The sequence below is a fragment of the Neolamprologus multifasciatus genome, chromosome 19 (genome assembly GCF_963576455.1).
Source record: "Neolamprologus multifasciatus chromosome 19, fNeoMul1.2, whole genome shotgun sequence".
In the NCBI taxonomy this organism is placed as follows: Eukaryota; Metazoa; Chordata; class Actinopteri; order Cichliformes; family Cichlidae; genus Neolamprologus; species Neolamprologus multifasciatus.
In genome coordinates, this window is record NC_140457.1 from 13,223,280 (window position 1) to 13,244,190 (window position 20,911).

A 20,911-nucleotide genomic window follows, 5' to 3' on the forward strand; every position below is an offset into this window, starting at 1 on the left:
CCCCGTACCTGGATAATCAATTATTATTAGTAGTATTAATATTATATTAAATTGAAACGAAGCTTGTGTGTCTACAAGCATAAAACAAATATAACTTGGAGCTGTATAAACTATAAGCATGTTGATACAAGATCACAGAGATGATCACATTTTACAGTGTGTAAAAAATGTTTCATTGGTGAAATAGTAAGAGTCCTTTGAAATTGAGACAACACGTGTTGCCCCGAATATTCTTTAAATATATAAGAAACTTTTTTAGTACTTTTTTTGGCCTTGTGATAAGGTTTGTGAATAAAGAGAGATAAAACTGGAAAAAGACTAAACAGATTAGGATAATTTTATCATCTGTATATACAGTGGGTGTATTTGTCTGCTAGTGACGCTAAAACTACTTCTTTGTCTTCCAGAACGCATAAAATTGATAATATTTTATACCTCGGGACACTTTAGACACACAATGAGTGACTTATGTGCTTTAAGCAGCTGACCGTACTGATTGCACAACAAAACAAAATTAAAAAGATTAAATTATAGCAGAATAAGAGTTTTCTTCAATTACTTGTGTTCCTACTCCTCCTCCTTTAAGGGCCGTTGAGGTCAGAGAACACTAGTTTGGGAGGCAATAGAGAAGTATTGCATGGAAAATAAAATACAATAAAATAAAAACACTTAAGGCCTCTGATTGGCACTTATATGTCAGGATGATAGCATCAATGAGTGGTGTACGCCGACTGTCCGAAGGCTCAGCAGTCAAAGGTAATAACAGACATCTTTTTCTGTGCGCACAGGACTGGGGTGTCTGGTTGCCCTATACGGTGTCACTACATGACTGGTGCTATGACAGGCCACAGGGGTAATTTAGAGGTACACAGGCCGACAAGGGTGGGTACTTGGGACTATCAAGCCCACATCTGCTGTGGCAAAATGAAGCCCTGAATCTTTAGCAGGATACATATTGACATATAATTGCTTAGAAAATGTTTCAAAACACCAAAAGCATTCAATCTGAATAATCTTGTGCTGTATATGAACTTACATGTAATGTAAGGCCTGAATTTGAAGGCCATCAAAAAGAACTTGAACTTCAGCGAAGTCGACAAAAACTGAGTCACTGTGCCTTTAAGAAGCCCCCACCGTCTCGCAACAGGGGGGGCGTGAGCTGAATCCAGGAACAGCGATTGAAAAAAAAAACGCTCCACCAGCGGACTGTTTCAAGTTCCCCCCGGCTGAAACCCTGCCTGATTTGTGGGCAATGTTGGGGATGTAGAAAAAAAGGAAACCGGAGCAAAGAGAGCGCAAGGGAGAGATAGGGAGACAACACTAACTAGGTAGCTATGGAGATAGTAGGTTTTCCTGGTAGCTTTCTTTGACAGGTGTCGAGTGGGATAAAATAAAGTATCAGAACAGCCTCCAAGATGTACGGCAAAGGAAAAGGAGCTGTTGTCCCCTCCGATAGCCAAGCAAGAGAAAAGTAAGTACAATATTGCACTGTCACAACTGAAATCCAGCAAAGAAGTGTGCTAAGGTGGCTCAACTTGCTAACTGATGTGGAGCAGTTCAGTCACTCCAGCAGAGTCACGCATGTTACTGGAGCTCTTTTCTAAAATTTATCGGCTACTTCAAGTGAAAGCTGTGCTACTTTATTCTTCGTGTTTGCCACTTTGTACTCGTGCCTCTACCTTTCTTCTTATGCATCCTCCCAACTACAGGCATGGCTGCTAAGTTAGCCCAAGTGGCTAGCTGCACTGCCAATTTCACGCTTGTCTTTCTTGTTTTCTCTCAAGTGCAAAAAAAGCAAAAAGAGAGAGAAGCGGCAGTTTGAGCAACTAAAGTTGCTCCACTTTTACCTGCAGGGAGTGTTTTCTGCACGTGCTTCCAGCGATAATGTCTGAACGTGCACTCGGGAGCATTGATGGGGATCCCACGTCCATCTCGTTGCCCCTCGCCCCACAGTGTGAGGAACAATGCATTTGGAGCGACGCCGTGCATTGTAGCTAGCATGCTTTGTGTCGCCTCGCTGAAGCAGCAGGTATAAATAGAATACAGCTGTTTGGGGCTTTGTTACAAACTAGCAGCGGAACGTGCTCGAGAATTGTTCCAAAAACCCAGACTGGTTACATTGTAGCGATGCCCGTGTTCGGCCACCGAACAGCCGCTTGCGGTCTCCGCGTAAAGGGGAGCTGCGCCTCCTCTTTAACTTTTGTGGCCCGTGGAGATTTTCTGCAGTCATCCCGAGTTGTGCGAAGCGCCGGCGGGGACAAAGTGCTCACTAAAATTCCGCCGCTTTTTATTTTAAACCGTAGGAGTTCCACATGGGCCTTTTATAGTGGTTGGTTTTTGTTTTGTTGGGAAACTTAGATGGCGTTAGCTGTAGCCCTCCAATCCCTTTGTCTGTGTGCCTCTGCCTCGGTTCCTTGTTGTTCGCTCTGAAGATACGTGCCGCACGTTTAGCAACACTCCTGTGAGCTTCGGAGCTTTCACGTTAGTCTCAAAAAGATTTGTAAAACCCTCGTGCACTGGTTCCGAAATAGAAGACACGCTTCTCTGCAGTGAACTTCCTTTCCTAAAAGTCACAGCTAGCAAAGCGCATTGGGACATTTATTAAGATTCGTTAAACTTTGGTTAGATTTAACAGTTTGGGAGTGTTGTGCTTTGCAAATGGTCCACAGTGGGGTCGGATTCACTACGGTTAAATATTCTACTAAAGAAAAAGGAAGAGGGAAGAGCTTTCACACAGGTCAATGCTTATCGATTCGTCCTTACAGCGGATGAGTTGGACACATCAGCTCTGACTTGCCGGACCGGTCTGAGCTGAAGTGGGACCAAATTGTGAGACTCGCGTGAATGTTTGCATGAAGATCAGCAGGCGCCACGTTACCCCACACCTCCTATTCTGTCATTTGTGAAGCCATCTGCTTTATTCTTTTCCTCTGTGCGTGGCTTTTACACCGTCTTTTCTCCATCTGCCTCCCAACTCTCACTTCCCCATCCACTGCTGCTCCTCAGTCTCTTCATCCCTCACTTCAGTGTTGAATTATTGAGACAGACTGAAGCAGCTGCTCTCAGCTTTGCGTCAGAGTTGAGAGAGACAGAAGAGAAAGAAGGAGACAGAAGAGAGGGAGATATGGTGGGCAGGCTCATCCATGTTTAAAGAGGGGGTTTTGTCGGGAGCCTCAGGCAGGATGTCAGGTGTGCCGACCGTGTACATCAGGGAGATTTCTCTCTCTGTGGAAGTGAGTTTATGCACACGCAGATGTCCCATCTTTAAATGTATAAGAGCGTAGTGGGCAGGGAGGTCAAAGGGCACCTCACGTGAAGTGGAAGAAGGAAGAAAATTTTTCTTAAAGCAGGAGAGAGAATACCAACCAAGAAGCGTACGAGTCAAGCTATGTGGAGGCCACACAACCTTAACAATTGGCAGAAAAAGGGTTGCTTCAGTTTTTTTAACCTCCCCTGATGAATATAATATCACACACTGCTACTTGACTGCTTCTCTAATCTCCTGTACCACCTGCTGTTCCCTCCACTGTAATACTGGGCATGTTCCCGTTTTTGTTCCAGTCAAAGCCATTTTTTTCGTCTCTCCCTTCACTCCACCAACCGCTAGTGGCTCCTCACCTTAAACTTCTCTTTCTTTTTCTATGTGCAAGCTTCTGAGCTTTAATAATGCAGTAGGCCAGGTGCACACACAAGCCGCCCCTTCTTGCAGCCCACATACAAAAAACCCCACACACATACACACCACACATAAAAAATTAATCGAAGGCCTCTTGGGGGGCATCTGCATCGTGAACCTCCCATCTCCAGACGTAAGACCAAGTCCTTACCCGTTTCCTTCCAGTCAAAACTCCTGTGTAAGGATGCACATGTATTGAGGAAGCCTGTAAGCCCACAGTGTGCAGGGACATGCAGACAGTATCAATAATTGAAGCACTTGCTGTATCCTAAAGCTTCCTGTGAGCTTTTGCCAGGCATTTCAAAAATATTTAAAACTGGTTTTAAATCCAAGGAATCTGCGGGTGTTGAGGTGCAGAGGTAGAAAGCTTTGTGATGCATAGCATGTGTGTGTGCGTTGTAGGTGCTTGTGTGTGGCTCAATGCTAGACTGACCTGCAAGTGGCAGTGACTTACACTCTACACCAGCGGTCACAGAGAGCTCTGTGACCTACAAATTGCTAGGAGCCTCAGAAAGTGGTCAGATTCTCCTGGCTAAAGTGGTCAAGTGTTCGCGTGTGTGTTTGTGTTTCAGCAGAAGTGCAGCCTTTAGCCTCATAAGAGCATTGGTTATTTGTACAACAACTAATCTGCCACGCTGTCTGTTTTGAATTAAGTGGTTGCACTCGGGATGGTTTCTTTCTTTTGAAATATCAGTGCACTATGAGAGATTTATTTATCATGGAATATAATAAAAAATATGAATTCTTTTGCGAAGAAGTCAAGGCCAGTTGTGCTTGCTTTGTTTGTTTGTTTGTTTGTTCATCGATATGTCTGCCTGTTCATTTATGCGCTCTTATCTCTGTGACTATCTGCAAAAGGGAAACACCCTCAGTTATTTATTACCTTCCAAGCAGGTCAGCCCACTGTACATACGCAGAGAAAGCAGCACTTTGAAACTGTTATCTCTTTCCGCATGAAGTGCAGGACTACTAATGATACATGTTCAACCTGGACTGACCCATTAATAGTTTAGTCTTATGTAACACATGTGTCATTATTGTTGACTGAAAACAGTGTCTGCAGCTGGGATGTGTGTTTACAAAGAAACTTTCAGTTTCTGTTCTCTCTTGGTCTCGTTCTCACACTCTTAACTTTTAAGACAAGTTGGGTAGCTGCAAAATGTTTCTTTTATTGAAATTCCCGCCTAGACTCATCACTTAAATGTATTCAAAGTAGCAACCAATAGGAATGTACCAGTTTATTGTTGGTTAATGTTACTGCCATTGGTTAGACTCCATTTATAGTTTTCTGTATCTGGGATCCAGGTTTGTTAGTTACAAACACAATTTGAGCTCATTCAAAATTGGTTGAAAACTTTATGATTAATACGCAGATCTTTGCTTACCTGACACAAAGGGTACAGTGGAAAATTACAAAAACAAATCGGTTTCCACTACTGTCTAAATTATTTCAATCATTAGTTCTGGCCCAGAATTTCCAACTTGTTGCAGCGCTAGTATACAGTGCATATTATATTATTAAGCTCAGGTCAAGAGGACAGGAGGCTGTGCGCCTCATGTCGACCCACTTGAATGCCAACGACGCATATAGCGGCATGCAGGACTCTAAGGTGGCTTACAGTCTCTATAGGCTTATACATGCAATGTGTGAGCAGTCTTGGAAGTTTGCAGGTTTTGAGTCCAACAATGTTGGTGAACGGGTGTATTGATGGTTATATACATGTATATATGTATGAAATATATGAATGACACTCAGAGCTGGTCATGGATGATGATGAATTTGCCACCTTCAGTTTGATATCTTGTGTTAAATCATACACATATTGTGTTCTGCTTAACTTTTAAGAAACATGCATTAAAATCCGCTCACTAGCCCCGTAAATGTCTTCTGCCTGTTTTCTCTCGTGAAGGACAAGGTTTGAGCATGTAGGGACTAACATCACTGCTGTTACTGTCTATTTGCCTATTCATATCTTTCACAGACTACATTTGCATACTAACAATGCATATTTTAAACATTTGCATACCATTTGTAGTAAGAACAGGTCAGTCACAGATCATATCTCTTAACGTAACCCATGGCAGTTTTTTTTTTTTTTTTCCCCCATTTCTGTTATTAAGCCTTGAACCTCACAGAGAATTTGTTCATTGCTTTACTATCTGGACGTTTATTTTAAGCACATTTATTTATTTTTTTCCTTCAGTACAGGCTATTAGTTTAAAGACTAATGCTCTACATGATTGTGTTTATAGCCTGGGATGATTTGCAAAACATACTCCTAAAAGAGACAAGAATAAGGAAACAAGTGCAGTTTAACATCCCCATAGCTAACACTGGATAATTCTGAATACTAGCACAATGGCAGTTGAACCAACTTCATACTTTTATTGAGCTTCTAAACATTTTTTTGAAATCAAGTTGGATGATTTTGATATTTAAAATGGGAAAACTAAATGTAAACAGGGTTGTAAAAACCTACAGTTTTCCGAGGGATGTCCACGAGGGCAGTCGCATGCCCTGGAAAGGGACTGGGGCGAGGCCCTCTGTCATCTCCAGACACAAGCAGCTGGAGGCAACTGCTAGTGATCCTTCCACAGGTTCACCTAAGGAAGTCTTGGTACAGCAAGTAATTCTTTTACTTTTAAGTAAGAACAGTAATCTGGGGGTTTGACAAAACATGTACAGGAGCTCAAGTTAGTTGCTTCAAGCTGTTTCTAGAAGTCCTTGCTTAAACCTTTTTGCATGTCTGTCTGCAGCGTCAGACAGCAGGTGAGACACTTGCACACATTTAGACATGTAGCACAGGCAGCTGTGCTACATGTAAATTTATAGTAAATAGTTGGACAGGATCAGTTAGCAAATATTTGTTGCTTCACTTAAAACAGGTGAGCTGTCACATAAAATTGACCTTTATCCCAATGACAGAAATTTGGATTTAATTGTTATACTTGTTTTGACAGTTAATCTAAAGATTTCAGATTGACTTCAATTAAAAAACAAACAAACAAATTTCATAAAAATAATATTATGTTGATGGAGTGAAGTTTAAAACAAGCCAGCACTTGACTAATGTACAGCATGCACTCATCAGCTTTATTGATTGGTTAATAGAAAATCTGAAAACTGTGATATAAACACACCATAACTATCCCCAAATCACAGGGTCGCGCCATCAGGCGTCCTGATTAGTCAGAATAAATTTTACATATTCCAGATTGTGACCAAGAGATGAAGCGTCAAGCCTAAACATTTGAGAACATTTGACAAATGATTTCTGCTTTCTCCAGTCGATGGTCCTAATAATAGTGGTGGATTAATTTTCTTTTTATAGACACACCCCAAGGTTTAATCTTAGTCCATATGCACTTCAGGACCACAGCTATGCACAAACCTAAGGGTAATTTGAGTATTTGCAACCTCTGCAGTTATTAAACTGTGTCTTTATCTATTTTATTTTCATTGCATGCTGATAGAACTGATCAACTTCCTCTTTAGTATCTTCTTAAGAGCCTTAAATACATTAAATGTGTTTTAATAGATATTTCATCTTATGAAGAAGTAACTTTGGAAACGAACACAGAATTGGGAAAAAAAAGCTGTCAGTGGTTGAAAACAAACTGAACAACATCCTAATTATCTCAAAATCATGTGTCATTGATCAGTTCATCGACTAATGATAGGAACTATGACACTAAGCTACTGTCCTTCTCATTAGGACCTTATTGGCCTGTCAGAGGACTGTCTGCTCTGGGCACACGGGGCACTGTCATATCCACACTGCTGGTCGATTGATGGTCCATTAACAGCCTATTAAACATGACTAAGTGAAGGAGTTAGGAGTACAATGTTGGGCCAATGGGGGTTTCCCACTCCACAGCATGGTTGTCTGTCTGTTAATAGACCCTGGTGGATTGCCATTTTCAAGTGTTGCTGGCCTGTTATAATAGCAGCGATTTTGAAAAGTTTGACAAGAGCTTTTAAAATATTGTTGGAACGATTGGGGATGCCTGTCATGTGCAGCTATTTCTGCTGGTATGTGGTGCTTTGAATCGAAGCGCATTCTTCAAAGAGTCTGACTGTCTTTAGGTTTTGTTGTGATTAAAGGAGTTTGGATAATTAGGCTTAATAAAATGCACAGAAGCAGTAAAGTATAGCAAACTATACAGACCACCTGGAGTCCCAGAATGTTTAAGTGAGATTTATGGTCTAGGAGAACAGAGGCGCTGTAGAGCTTCAGTCACAGGAGCTTTTGTTTTTCTTCAGTGACTTTACAGCCATCCCGAAATAAAGTGAAGATAACAATACGGAGGAGCTCCAAGTCTCCAGAACTTTAAGCTCAAGGAACTAATGTCCAGGAAGTGTTTAAGGAACTGAAGGTTCATTTTGCCCCTTTTGTTTTTACTGTAGTGTAAAGAGCCATAAAGACGAATCAAATTAATCACTAAGTGATGAGGTTATGACAAAATGTCCAGATGCTTTAGCAAGGCCATATGCATTACTTTAAACAAAATCACTACTATATGGAAAAAGTTTTTATTATTTATTTAATAATTAAAATAAATCCAACTAGAAGAGTCAAATCCACCTAAGTTACATTGTAAATGTACAGCAGTGTTATGAGTATGCATAGTATGGAGTGTAATACTGGGATATTTACTTGTATTAATAGAACTATTCACTGTAATGAAAATAACTATAATAACACAAGCAAAATTGTAGGTTGGTCATTGTTAGTCCAGTCTTCTGTTGCTGCATGATGTTATTATAGGTTAGCCTGATGGCTGAACGTTTGAACCTTTGTCTGAACTTTCAGAAAGTACTTCCTGTTTAACCCTAACAGTATCTGGCTGACATTTAGTTAACCCAACTTCTCTGTTGATTGAGGAAAGTTCTAAACGACTTCACCCTCCCTGACTCTTTTTATTTTTCCCACTCTTGCCACTTCCTGTTAATAGTTTGTTCCTTCTTCACAGTTGAACAGTCGTTGATCTGTTGATACATAATCTTCATTCTTTTTGTCTAATTTGTTAAAAATGCAAGACAAAGAAAGAGGAGTTTGACATTAATGTTGAAAAATGTCACTAATTTTTCTTTTTCTTTTACATTTCAGGTTAGCGTTATATGTGTACGAATACCTGCTACATGTGGGAGCACAGAAATCAGCACAGACCTTCCTGTCTGAGGTAAGACGGCAGCCATGACATCGACTTTTTTATGCTGTACCGAGCCCGATCGGTTTAGAAATGCCTTCATTCTTTGCATCATTCCTGAAAATCACCCTTATAGTTTAACCTTACCAACTCTTGTTCAAGTACATGCTACCAGAAACATTGGCCTTGGTTACTAATGAATGGAAAACGTCTTCCTGCATTACCAAGCTTTACACGATAGATCCCTCCTGTAGCTCGTGTTATAGCAGCTTGTACCCTCTCAGGCATACATCGTCAGTGCAAACATGCTAAACATGATTACAGGGTGCAAGGTGTTGCATAAATTTTTCATAAGGAAATCCTATAACGTTACACCGGATCATGCTCACTGTCCAACCAGGGGATCTTAGTGAAGCGGTGAAGTAATGTTATTTCTAGCCGTTTATAGGCAGTGTATTGTAAACTGCATTCTCTCAAGTCTGCTGACAGCCCATTTGGGTGTAAGGAAGTAAATTAATAAGCTATACTCTAGATGATGATTGTACTTTACATTCAAAAAGAGGAACAGTACAGGGGCTAATAGAAGAAAGATAGTCGGGAAGAGGGTGATGCACAGAGCCAGAAGGATGCCGATCTTCACATTCGATACCAGTGACAGTTTGAGACTAACTGATTATGTGTTCTTAACCTCGGACCTGCAGACATAATCCTCCCTCTCTAGTGGCCATAAGTGACCTCTTTTCTTCTGGCTTCCTTTTCCTTTCCCTTTTTCTTTTCCTTCTCTCAGATTCGATGGGAGAAGAATATTACATTAGGGGAGCCCCCCGGATTCCTCCATTCATGGTGGTGGTAAGCGATCTATTCAGTTGTTCTATTATTAGCAGCGCCTTTTTGCTTTTTATTCTTGTTTATTTTGAGTGAGTATGTGGATTTTTACTTGCGTAAACACATTTTACAGTGTACGTCTTAAACTGTGTATCCACCTTCCAATAAATCACTACTGTTATGTGAACAAACAGCTGTAATCCAGGTTTGAGAATAATAAACTCAACACATAAATCAGTACATGCAACCATTCAAAAGTTAAGGTGCTTGGGAAATGCCACTTTTTAATTTAATTAAGGGTACTTGCCCATATTCATGATTTAAAGTGACTCTCAGAGGTGGGAGGTCTGACAGAGTCTCACCCTTGGGGTTGACCAGACTCACCGAGGGCGTGACCCCCTCCCTTCCTGTCTTCTCGCCTCTCCCCTCCTCCAGCTCTCCAACCTTCACCCCCGATTCTGAAACAATAGATCCAGATGGTTAGGGAATGGACCCCCCCTCCTCCCTTCCCCCTCCTCACCCTCTCGTCAACCTTTGTAGCCCCCCCACCTCCCACTTTTTTCCCCTTTGTTCACATGGGAGAGGGATTCTTGGTAGATTAACCCTTTGCATTCCAGCTTCCTTTGTGTACAGCCTCCCCCCATCCCTACCTCCACCCCCCAATCATTTCTCCCCAGGGCTAAGATTTAACCTTTAGGGTCAATACCTTACGAACTGATCAGCAGTTTCACTTGTTTTGAGGGATTGCCCTCATCCTGTGGTTCACATTTACGGGTAGAACCATGTTTGTTTTACTGTAAAACCCACATTTAACAGCATTTTTTTTCTTTCTTTCTACCACATATTTAAACTTTGATGGAAATATTTAAGCCTGTTATTGGTATGTGGGTTTCCTGTGGATGCAGAGTCCCCTCCATTGTGTCCGTTTGTAGTTAAGACTACTGAGAATTGAGTCAAGCCGTTCGAGGCTACACTTAAACAGATCTTAAGCTTATGTAGCTAAAAAGAAACCGAGCACAAGCTAAATTGTTGAAAATCTAAGCTGAAAATTAAGCTGCTGAATTGTCTTAATACACTGAAACAGTAGCAGACAAGGAGTATTTTATTTTTCTAAAAGTCAGCACACCTAATGACCACAGAAGAATACAATTTATTTTAATTTTTTTCACACTTCTTCACATTCTTGGCATATGAAACCATTTAGCTTTCACTTAAGACTTTGAAATCTGTTCAGTATAAGCTTTTAAATGATTCCTGGAAATGACTGGAGAATAGTTAAAATCATGCATTTTAATAGGGATTTAAAATATGAGAGGAGTTGGCAAGTATTTGGTGGAGTACTGACTGGTAGCTGAATCACGTCTTTTAACGGGAAGATGTTATTTTCTTACCTCCTCTTAATAAAAGTTTAGCTTAGAGAGTGAATAACAGTGTTATAAGAGTGAGTTATTGAGCACCGATGCTATTGAACCAGCTGTAAAAACAGCACACACACAGCTGAGTAGCTGATGCTTGGTTTGGACAGAACCACACCAAGAAGTTGATAAAAATGTTGAGCAATACCTGGTGATGTCACCACTCAGGAAGCTCTTGTATTGAGTTCACAGGTGGCCAAAAGTTTATTTGGATGAATGGGAAGTTTTATCGTCTCCTTGTGTTTAACAAGGAGAATTCATAGCTGTGGAGAGTTCATCCTCATCAAAGGAGGAATTTCAACAATTGATCAAGGTCACCAGAACAGCTAGCAGTGTCATCCGACATCATGACGACTGTTTACACTCAGTGGTTGTTGTGAGATACAACAAAAATAAATCAGAATATGTGTTCAAAATGACAAACCCCCTATACCCCCCAGGGTGTAGTTTACATATGAAAATGTTGACAATTGTGAACATCCGAACATTTAAAAAGAAAAACAATATTCAGTGCAGGGCCACACAAAGAACAAAGCAACATATTTAAAAAATTCTGAAAATGTCAAAGTACAGCATTTGCCAGCCTTTCATACAAAGGCAACTCTGCTCAGTGAATCTTTGTAGAGCCTATGACGTAACCTACGTGGCCAACGCCATTGCCAGCATTCATCCTTTTGCGCGGTGTTAATTGTGTTGTGTCCCAGTGTTTTATGCGGTGCCAGCCACGATACAAACAAATAAAATCCTGAGGCTTTTCCCCTCCTGCCTACCCGGTCTTTGGTGTGGTCAGTTTTTGTTGTAGTTGGTTTTGTTTGGTTGTTTCGGAAGCAAACATATTTACCCCTCAGGTTTTTCCACTTCTTTGTACATTCCCTCATGTTCGTTCCGATAGATCCAGCAAGCTCCCTGCCGCAATTTGCTGACTTCTGTGAGTCCTCAAATTGAGGCTATGATTATGATTCCCCATATTTAGGTGATAATTGTTATTCTCTCACTGATGCATTCAAAAACTGGTACTGATCAGGCCAATCACAATAGCTGCAGACTGCATTTATGTGCCATGTAGTTACATTCCCAGGTGCACATCAGGTTACAGGAGATGTTTGTGGTGCCATCAACAATAAGAGTCCAAGGACGTATTGTAATAAGAAGCAAATGAAAGTAGAGAATAATAATTTGAAAGCATGCAAGGCAGTATGAATCTAAAGAAAAAGTTAGATTTGTTATTTAGTTAAAAACTTTGTTTCAGAAGGTTCTGAAAGGTATAATAAAATAAGCATGATGCTTACATAACATACATACATATGTATGTATGTTATGTAAGTGCATCTTCTTGAGATCAATTTTTTTTATTTTTAGTTTTATTGCACACTTGAGTTTTCAACTTTGGTCAATAGTGCTGCTAGGTTCATTTTTTTCCCAACTTTTACCGGCACTTCTTCCACAGTGAGCTGATACAGGTACCGCAATGCCCGCAAAAACCTGCCTCCTCTCAGTCAGACTCATGCACTGCAGCTGAATAATACAGGCTTATTTTTATTTTTTAATACAAATCAGACATCTTATGCCCTCAGTGTTGCGGCGACTTGTCCGCCCCTGGTATTGAAAATAGTGTGGAATAATTATATTTTCTAAGGCATTCAAAATTATGAATTCCAGTGTAATGGAAGGAATTTCCCCACTTTTGGGATTATTGGAGTATATCTTAAACAAATCAGGTTTTTTTTTTTTTTTTTTAAGAAGAATGTCTTTCTCCTCCTCTGAGTTCATCTTGTCATTGTTTAAGCTGTTAGTAAAATAATCAGAGCAAATGAAAAAACATATGTGCTGCTTTGTAGCTTACGTGATCATTCTGACCTTCTAAAGATAGGCCACTAAGTTAGGATAAGCCAGCTTTTGGGATCAACATAATCTACTCCATTCTACTCATTTTGCTCAAATACAGGAGCTCATTATTGAACAATCCGAAACCTTCATAAATGTCTCATATGAAGTGCAAGACTGTATGAAACGCACAAAAAAAAATCAGCTTGGAAGTTAGCTTAGATTAGTCTTAAATGGGTAGCACACAGGCTGTTTGCATTCCCTGTTCTACTTATCATGCCCAAACACACTGACAAAGAAACTTTATGAATAGTTGGGTCCATTCTTGGTACGTGTCAGCTGAGTCAGTGGAACAGTTACAGTGTGGGGACAGGAAATGGATGGAGGTAAAGAGGTCTGCACAAGTATGGTAATGCAAGTGTGTGCGTATGTGTGTATTCTGAGTGAGTGAGAGGTTGATTGAGGAGGCGACACTGGCATTGTGTCCCTCTTCCAATGATGCTCAAGTGTGTAAGAGGTGGTTTAAGAGCGCCAGGGAGATAGTGAGAGTGTGTGAATGGGTTATGAATAGCTGTTACACATTGGCTTGTATTGCTCTGTTTGCTAACCTTTGAACTGCACCCCCCCTCCCTCTTTCATTTCAGCGTATTCTGGGATTTGTATTGTGCAGCTCCAGACCGAAGAGAGACGTGTGAACACTCCAGTGAGGCAAAGGCCTTCCACGACTATGTAAGTGACAGACTGGCTTTTCTAACACTTAAAAGGAAACAATTAACAATTACTGTTAATCTTTTTTTTGTCTGTTCTTTTATGTATGTCTGCCAAGACAAACACTATATTTCAGTCACAAGTTCAAGTTTCTAGAGGAGTCTTAAAGTGGAAAACAGGGGATATATATATATATATATATATATAATGTCTTTTTTAAGATTAATTGGACTGAAAATATTATAATTAAGTATAATGAAAATGTTTCTCGAACAACAGCGAATACTGGCTGACTAGATTAAAAAGAAAAAAAAAAAAGGTGGTCCATATGAGACACTTCTGCTAACCAGCAGTAAAGTTCTAACTAATGGTCGTTTAACAATTCATTGATACATTCTTTTCTTGATTAGTTGATGTTTGGCCTATAAAGTACAAGGACATGGGGAATGTCTGTCCTTATGTTTAAGGTGGAAATCCTCAAATTCCTTTTATTTTCTGATCTAACACACAAACACCCAAACATTCAGATAATTTCAAAGGCTGAAACTATTCAATATTTGTCCTTTGGCTTCAAGAACAACTTAAAGATCCACTCACACAAATTGTAAAAAAGTTTAATTGAAAATGCTTTCCCCCTATGTTCTGTCGTGTGTGTGTGTATGTATACCGTTACAGTGCTAGATACTCATTTAAAGTATTTCAAAGACTTCTTCAAACTTCAAAATTGTTCTTGACTAGTTTCATATGTCGGTTACAGTTGATGTACTTAAAATGGTCATGTCAACAACCCCAACCATGTGCTGTGTAGACCTCCTGTTTACAAGAGGCAGGCATTTTAGACTAAAGTTAGCTGAAAGTGAGAAGGAAAGGTAGCTGCAAAAAGGCACCAGTGTAAGACTATAACCAGTGTAAGGTTATTTTAAACTGAATCATACAAACCAATTTCAGTAGAGCTCAAGAATAAAACCGTGGAGCCAGAAATGAGTTTATAGGTCTCCTTTTAACTGCTTAAAGCAGGGGTAGGCAACTCCAGGCCTCGAGTGCCGATGTCCTGCAGGTTTTAGATGTGTCCTTGATTCAACACAGCTGATTCAAATTGCTAAATGACCTCCTCAACATGTCTTGAAGTTCTCCAGAGGCCTGGTAATGAACTAATCATTTGATTCAGGTGTGTTGACCCAGGGTGAGATCCAAAACCTGCAGGGCACCGGCACTTGAGGCCTGGAGTTGCCTACCCCTGGCTTAAAGCCATGTAATTAAAATAAAATGAATAAAAAAATGCAGTGTTCAACTCAGAAGTCGTCAAGAAGATCAATTTATGTGGACCAGGCTTCTTGAGTTTTGCTGTCACACATGCTGAATGGCATGCATGGACATGTGTTAGACCCAAGTATGATTGAGCAGGGAAAATGTCCATACCAAACCTATGGTTCCTCATTTCTTAAGGTGCATCAATAATTGACAGAAAAGGAAGAAACTTCAGAGGAGCAGAAAAATAAAAACAATTTGAGAAACAGAAAGAGGAAAGAACTGAGGGAATATTATGGAAATCCAAAGGGTCTCATTCTGTGGTGTTGCTGATTGAATGATAAAACTGAAAATGACATTATGTAGGTAGATTGCAAGTCGGTGTTTATTTGTTACAATGTATAATGTTGTTACAATGCACCACTTGAAACGACACCACACAGTGTAATATCCTTGCAGTGCCATGAAAACCCTGCTTCTAAAAGTGTGTTCTTGTTACCAACTTATATTAATCATGTCTTTAGCTTTACTTAACATAGAGTCGCAATTCAGCAACTCACTTTTTTAAATTGTTTTTCTGAACTTCATAGGTGAGAATGGCTTGAATTCTTTTCAAAGGTCGGGGTCAGCTGTGGTTTCCATAGTTTGTAAGGATTCAGTGTCTCATTTGAAATCAGTTCATTTGGATGGCCTCCTAATTGTTATTCCTGATTTCCCATCTTGCTGAGGAATTCCTCAAACAACAACTCCAGATTTCTGCAGCAATAATGCAAAGTGTTGTTTTTATTCCAGCATGAGGAGAAACTGTAACTCTATTCTCATGTCTGTAAAAGTCATCTGCTCTGATTGACACTGTGTCTGTCTTCAGCGTGTCCGCTTTGGCCAAGACAGTGTGGCATTGTGTGTGCGTGTTTTTGTGTGTGTGTGCGTGCGTGCATGCGCTGTATAGTGTGAGGAGATAATGGAATAGAGTTCTAATCCGGTAATCCCAGCACTGGGCCGAGGCTAAGCCAGGGATTTGTGTGTATGTGTGAGTGTGTATGTGTGTGTTTGGATGGGCGGGGGGCATCTTTGGCAGCCAGCCCATAATAGGAGGGTGGATGGGCTCATACCCTCCTTCCAGTTAACCCTGTGTATAAATGTAGATGGGTGAACTGCATGTCTGCTCCTAGCAGCGATAAAGCAAAGGAGATGGGACTGGTTTAATTTTGGCTCTTGTCCCCCGAGGCTGGTCTCTGAGCACAGGTCCTTTTCTACTGGTTTCAAAAGAACGAGCCAGTTAGAGGCACTGAAGAAAAAGGCATTTCACCTTACGTTAAAACAGTTTCTTACTCTTTTGAGGATTGCAGGAGTGCACGCCAGCGTTTAAGGAACATTATTACACTTCTGTCCGCTCGGTGCAGAGGCACAGATGAGGTCTGGCTAGTTTTTGGATGTGGGTTATAAAAGTACTACAGGGGTTATAATATAGTTGATTTGTTTGTGTATTTTTTTTTTCAATAGAAAATTACCTGTAATATTCATAGATCTCTTTGTATAGGTTTTTAATTCATGCTTAAACAGCTTTATAAATTTCAAACACATCTTTAAAGTGATGTGTTTAATGTGGCAATATTTAGCTGAAGTGCAGTAAACATGAGAAAAACAAGCCAAGACAAACACTATGTATATGTATGTATAATTTAATCAGGGCTTGTCAATAAGACCAAGACCAGGGATTCTTGTCATGGGCTGTGTTGTATTACTTGGTAATCTTCTATTAAGTGAATTTTTGTCATTCAGCTTTCAGCAACATCTTTTAACTTTTTGCAAGTATTTGCTTACTAGGTAATTTAGCACTGCTAGCTTGATCACTTATGTTAATGAGTGATAGTATAAAGTGTTTCATAAATGAGTATTTCTGCTAAATTGTTTTTTTTAATGGATTTATTTGAATTTGTTTTGAATGAGCTTAGGGATGTATTCATCTGGGACGAGGGGTCACGAGTGCTCATTGCTTGGCTATAGAGGCCCTTGAGGTTTTTTTTATTTATTTAATTAATTTTTCTGCTTTTGAGGCTTCTTCAGGAAGCTCTTCTGCCCTTTTCTGTTACCTTCTCAAACTGCTTCCCCGTCTTCTTCTCATACACTCTGTGCAGCTCTGTCCAATCACGTCATATTTTTGCAGCGTTGAGTGCCTCTGTAACACCCCCACATCCACATCTGTCTTCTGTCCCCATTCATTCCAAAAACCTTTTTTAAACTTCTCTTCCTTGTTAACTATACCTCTTACTCTTTCTTAGATCTAACAAACCAGTCCACCCCCCCCCCCTCCTCTCACTTCGCTTATCACTCGCTCCGTCTCTGAGTCTCCTCCTCTTGTTGCACCCACCACCCCCACCCTTACAACCCCCTTTCTCGAGACAAGATTGATTGGCTAATCTAGCTGTTTACCCACAATGCCTACTAGCACTGAAGAGAAGAGGGCAGTGTTGATAGTATAAAGACACAACCGAGAGACAATTGAGGTATTTGAAAATGGAGTTCAGTGAACATACCAAATGGATAGAGAAGGAAATTAAAGATAGAGCTGCTTTTCTTATTATTTTAAATAGAGCAACTGTAATTTCCAACTATGTGTAAATCAATAACACTATAAAAAAACTACAGGAAATTTGAAAACAGCATGTATTTAAAGTTATAGTATATCCGTACTGGTGTGTGTTTTGGTGCTTTTCAGCAGTTTCTGATGCCTTGGAGGACAGTAGCAGCGTAATAATATTTGTAGCATTTCCTTTAATGCCATAAAGTGTTTAAACCTAATGAAGCATTAGTGACAGAAAGCAGCTCTTTGTTATACAGCAATTTCTCCTGAATAAAATCCATTAAAACCAGCTGACATTATGCAGCATATTAAACAACCTGCAATATGTTTTCACTGTGAATAGTTTGAGAAAGCCTCTTAGATGCAATTGAATAAAAAAACCCAAACTATTCTGCCAAATTGCTGCCTGCTGTGTAACTGCTGCTTTCTTCCTCTTTTGACCACATTAAACAGAAATCTTGTCTCTAAATTCCTGAAATTTCACTTAAGTTGCATTACCACAGTGATTTTTAAAAATGTCTATATTCCTGTTAAAACAGTATGTATGTATGTACAAATTCCTCTATTAAAAGCAAAGAGACATAAAACACAAGCATGTTTTATTTCAATCTATATTTTTGTCACTGGCTGACTCCAGATAAATGGAGAGCTTTTTGCATTGCAGAATAAAGTATGTAAGCGAGAAAGAAGTGTTTTTATATATATTAGTGATTTATTACTGTATTACTTAGAATACTAGTAATAATACTAAAACATCCATAATAATTTCAGTTCTTCCTTCTCCTTGATTTGAATCTATACTGTTATTCACTGCTGTTCTCATTCCACCCATAGTCTTGTCTTTTGGACGCTCTGCCATCTCTCTGGAGCGTTGGCTAAGTGGATGTTGTGTCTGCAGCATGTATTAGTGCTGTCATCCGGTGTGTGCGCACAAGTCCGCCTGTCTGGTTCAGTACTGCTACCTTGGCAGCAGCATTTGGGGAAGTGCGTGTGTGTTTAGCGTGCACGTTCTGCCAGTTTTGAGGACCAGCTGGGTTTTCAGAGACTGCGTGTGTGCACGCGTGTTTGTCAGACGTGACGGTGAGAGGAGCAGCCATATCCTGTTGCTCCAGAGTGAAACATACTGTTTGGTCTAGGCTGATAAATTAGCCAGATCACCACAGTCAGCTATTTTTTTCTTTCCTCCCATCTCCATATACTCTGTCTCGCATCCTCACTCCTTTGCCTTTCTACACCCCCCCCCCCCTCTCTCTCTCTCCCTTACTCTGTTCGCTAAGGACAGCAGGTCAAGGAGACAGTGATGAGGTACATATCAGTGTGAACCAGAATGTAGATTAGTACCTCTCCAGGCAGGGACACACATAAATACAGACTCAAGCACACACATACAGATGCATCTGCTGTCTCTTCCTACCTCACGCCCTTCTTTCCATCCAGTGTTTATATCTCTGTCTTTATCCCTGTGAAAGGTATCAGGCGGAGGTCAATAATGTGTTGAGCACTATTGATCTGTCCGGTAGGTCCTATGGGTGAGAGTGGGGAGAGGGAAATGGAGAGGGAAGGATCAATGCTATTTTGTATAGGCTATCTACATACTGTACTATACGAGCCAATCAGAATCATTAGTGTCTTGTTCTTTGATAGATTATTCATCAACACTATGAGTTTGTGCTGAAAAGGAAAAGCAGTCTCCACTCTGGATTAAGGTGTCAGAGCTTGAAATATTTTGCCACCCTTGTAGCGAGGCAGAGGGTGGAATACGTCTGAGTTCATCCTGATTTCCACAGGCTAAACTACTTAAACTCATCTCACTCCAACCAGGAGGAAACGGCTTCAATAAAGTGAGGTCATTGAAGAGTTTGGTACAGTCAGCTTACTGAAAGCTGCCTCAAGTGTAAAATTATTTTCATGGAACAAACAAATGCACGTCAAAGGTTTTACAGAGCCCAAGAGACCATCTTCACTCTTTGCTTGGTAACTAATGTCTTCATATGTTAGAAAATTGAATCAATAGGATTGAATGAATATTATTATTGTTGCTGGTACGTGAGTGGGAGGTATTTTTGCCTCACTGTATAGTGTATAATCCAGAAATAACAGGAAAAGATGAAGGGTGACTTGTCATAGAAATCATTATCCAGGCTCAAATCAGGAAAGGTGTGATAAGAGTACAAACATCAGTCTATTAAGAAGACTACTTTTTTTGGCCTTTTGTCCAAGTGTGCAATAGAGAGAAACAGGAAGCATGGGAAGACAGTCAGATGATATGCACCAAGGCTCTCTAACTGTCAGTGTACCCAATTAATGCTTCGTTTGAGGTGTCTGTCAGAGTCTTAATAAACTGTGGATGTTACTCATCAGAGTGGGCTACAGGCGGGCCCACTCTCTGAATGATTCAAATTTATCTTCAGTATATTTTGCTAGCTGTAAATATATTTTGTGCGAATAATGGAAATTTGAATTTCTGAGTAGAATATCATGAATAGAATGGAAACACCTGTGTGGCAATCATAGCCTGTACAGGTTAGGGTGATAAATGTTACTGAAGCCTTTCTTGTTTAATAGTTAAAGAAAGATCAACACTATGTGACTATGTAAGTCCAGAGGTCGCTACGCTCTCCTGCCAAGTTGTGAACGCGTATGGAGTGGCTGAGAAATGAAAACCCTAAAAAGGTAAAGATGTTGGTGAAAGGAAAGAATACATAATGTATGTAATTGAATACTTTTCATTAGGAAAGTGTAAATCCATTATTTTTCAATGTTGATACTTGTGCTGTTGTTTCAGCTGCGACCCTTTGTCAGCTCAGTATGTTGTAAACATAAAACCTAATTGAATTGAATGGATGATCTCCATAAGCCATAGTCCACCTGTTGTCACCAAAATCGTACACACAAAATCATAATTCATGAAGGTGCACCCAGTTGAATTTGAGTTTTTAAAAGATAATGTTGTTTTTTTTCTTTATATAGCACAGGTACAGATCACGTCTCTGGCCCAGATTCTGTGTTGTTGATAGCCAGGTAACATAAAAAACTCACCTGATATTGTTTTTGAGCAGATGCTGCACCAGGATGCTTTGACACAGTGTTTGTGCAGCGCTGCCGTGGAAGGCCATTAAAATATAGTTTACAGTTTAAACAGTGTAAATATTGCCAGGCATTTGAAAATGTGTCCCGTGGGTTTTGTTGAACTTTTCTGCCGGCGTCTATGAAAGAGACACATTCTTCTTTCTGCTGCATGTCAGACATTAAAGAGTTTGTGTTGCCACCAGGTGCTTCTTTCATGCACTCCTTATTTTGTAGACTTTTCCATGCTTCTGCCTGGAAATGAATAATTCAACTCAACTCCACGTTGCTATTATATCAGCTAATTAGTGCAGTACTAATATCTGCTGTGGATTATGTCTTCTTGAACTTGTTTCTTTTCATAAGTTTACACACTTGTCGCAACTGTACACGCATGTTCTTTGTGAATTAGCA

At 40.1% G+C, this 20,911-nt stretch overlaps 1 protein-coding gene across 5 annotated transcripts in view; it reads left to right on the plus strand.

Annotated features, from left to right (window-relative positions):
* The first annotated feature begins 1,200 nt into the window (after positions 1-1,200).
* The window catches only part of LOC146496164 (single-stranded DNA-binding protein 3), a 34,452-nt gene continuing 14,741 nt past the window's right edge, over positions 1,201-20,911 (plus strand). For 2 of the 5 annotated variants that reach the window (XM_085143127.1, XM_085143128.1), the window contains exons 1-4: positions 1,201-1,471; positions 8,788-8,860; positions 9,615-9,676; positions 13,536-13,620. In XM_085143127.1, the coding sequence (XP_084999253.1) occupies positions 1,416-1,471; positions 8,788-8,860; positions 9,615-9,676; positions 13,536-13,620 (276 nt within the window). In that variant the 5' untranslated portion in view covers positions 1,201-1,415. The remainder of the gene's footprint in view (positions 1,472-8,787; positions 8,861-9,614; positions 9,677-13,535; positions 13,621-20,911) is intronic. The other 3 variants (XM_085143126.1, XM_085143130.1, XM_085143129.1) reach the window with 3 other exon arrangements.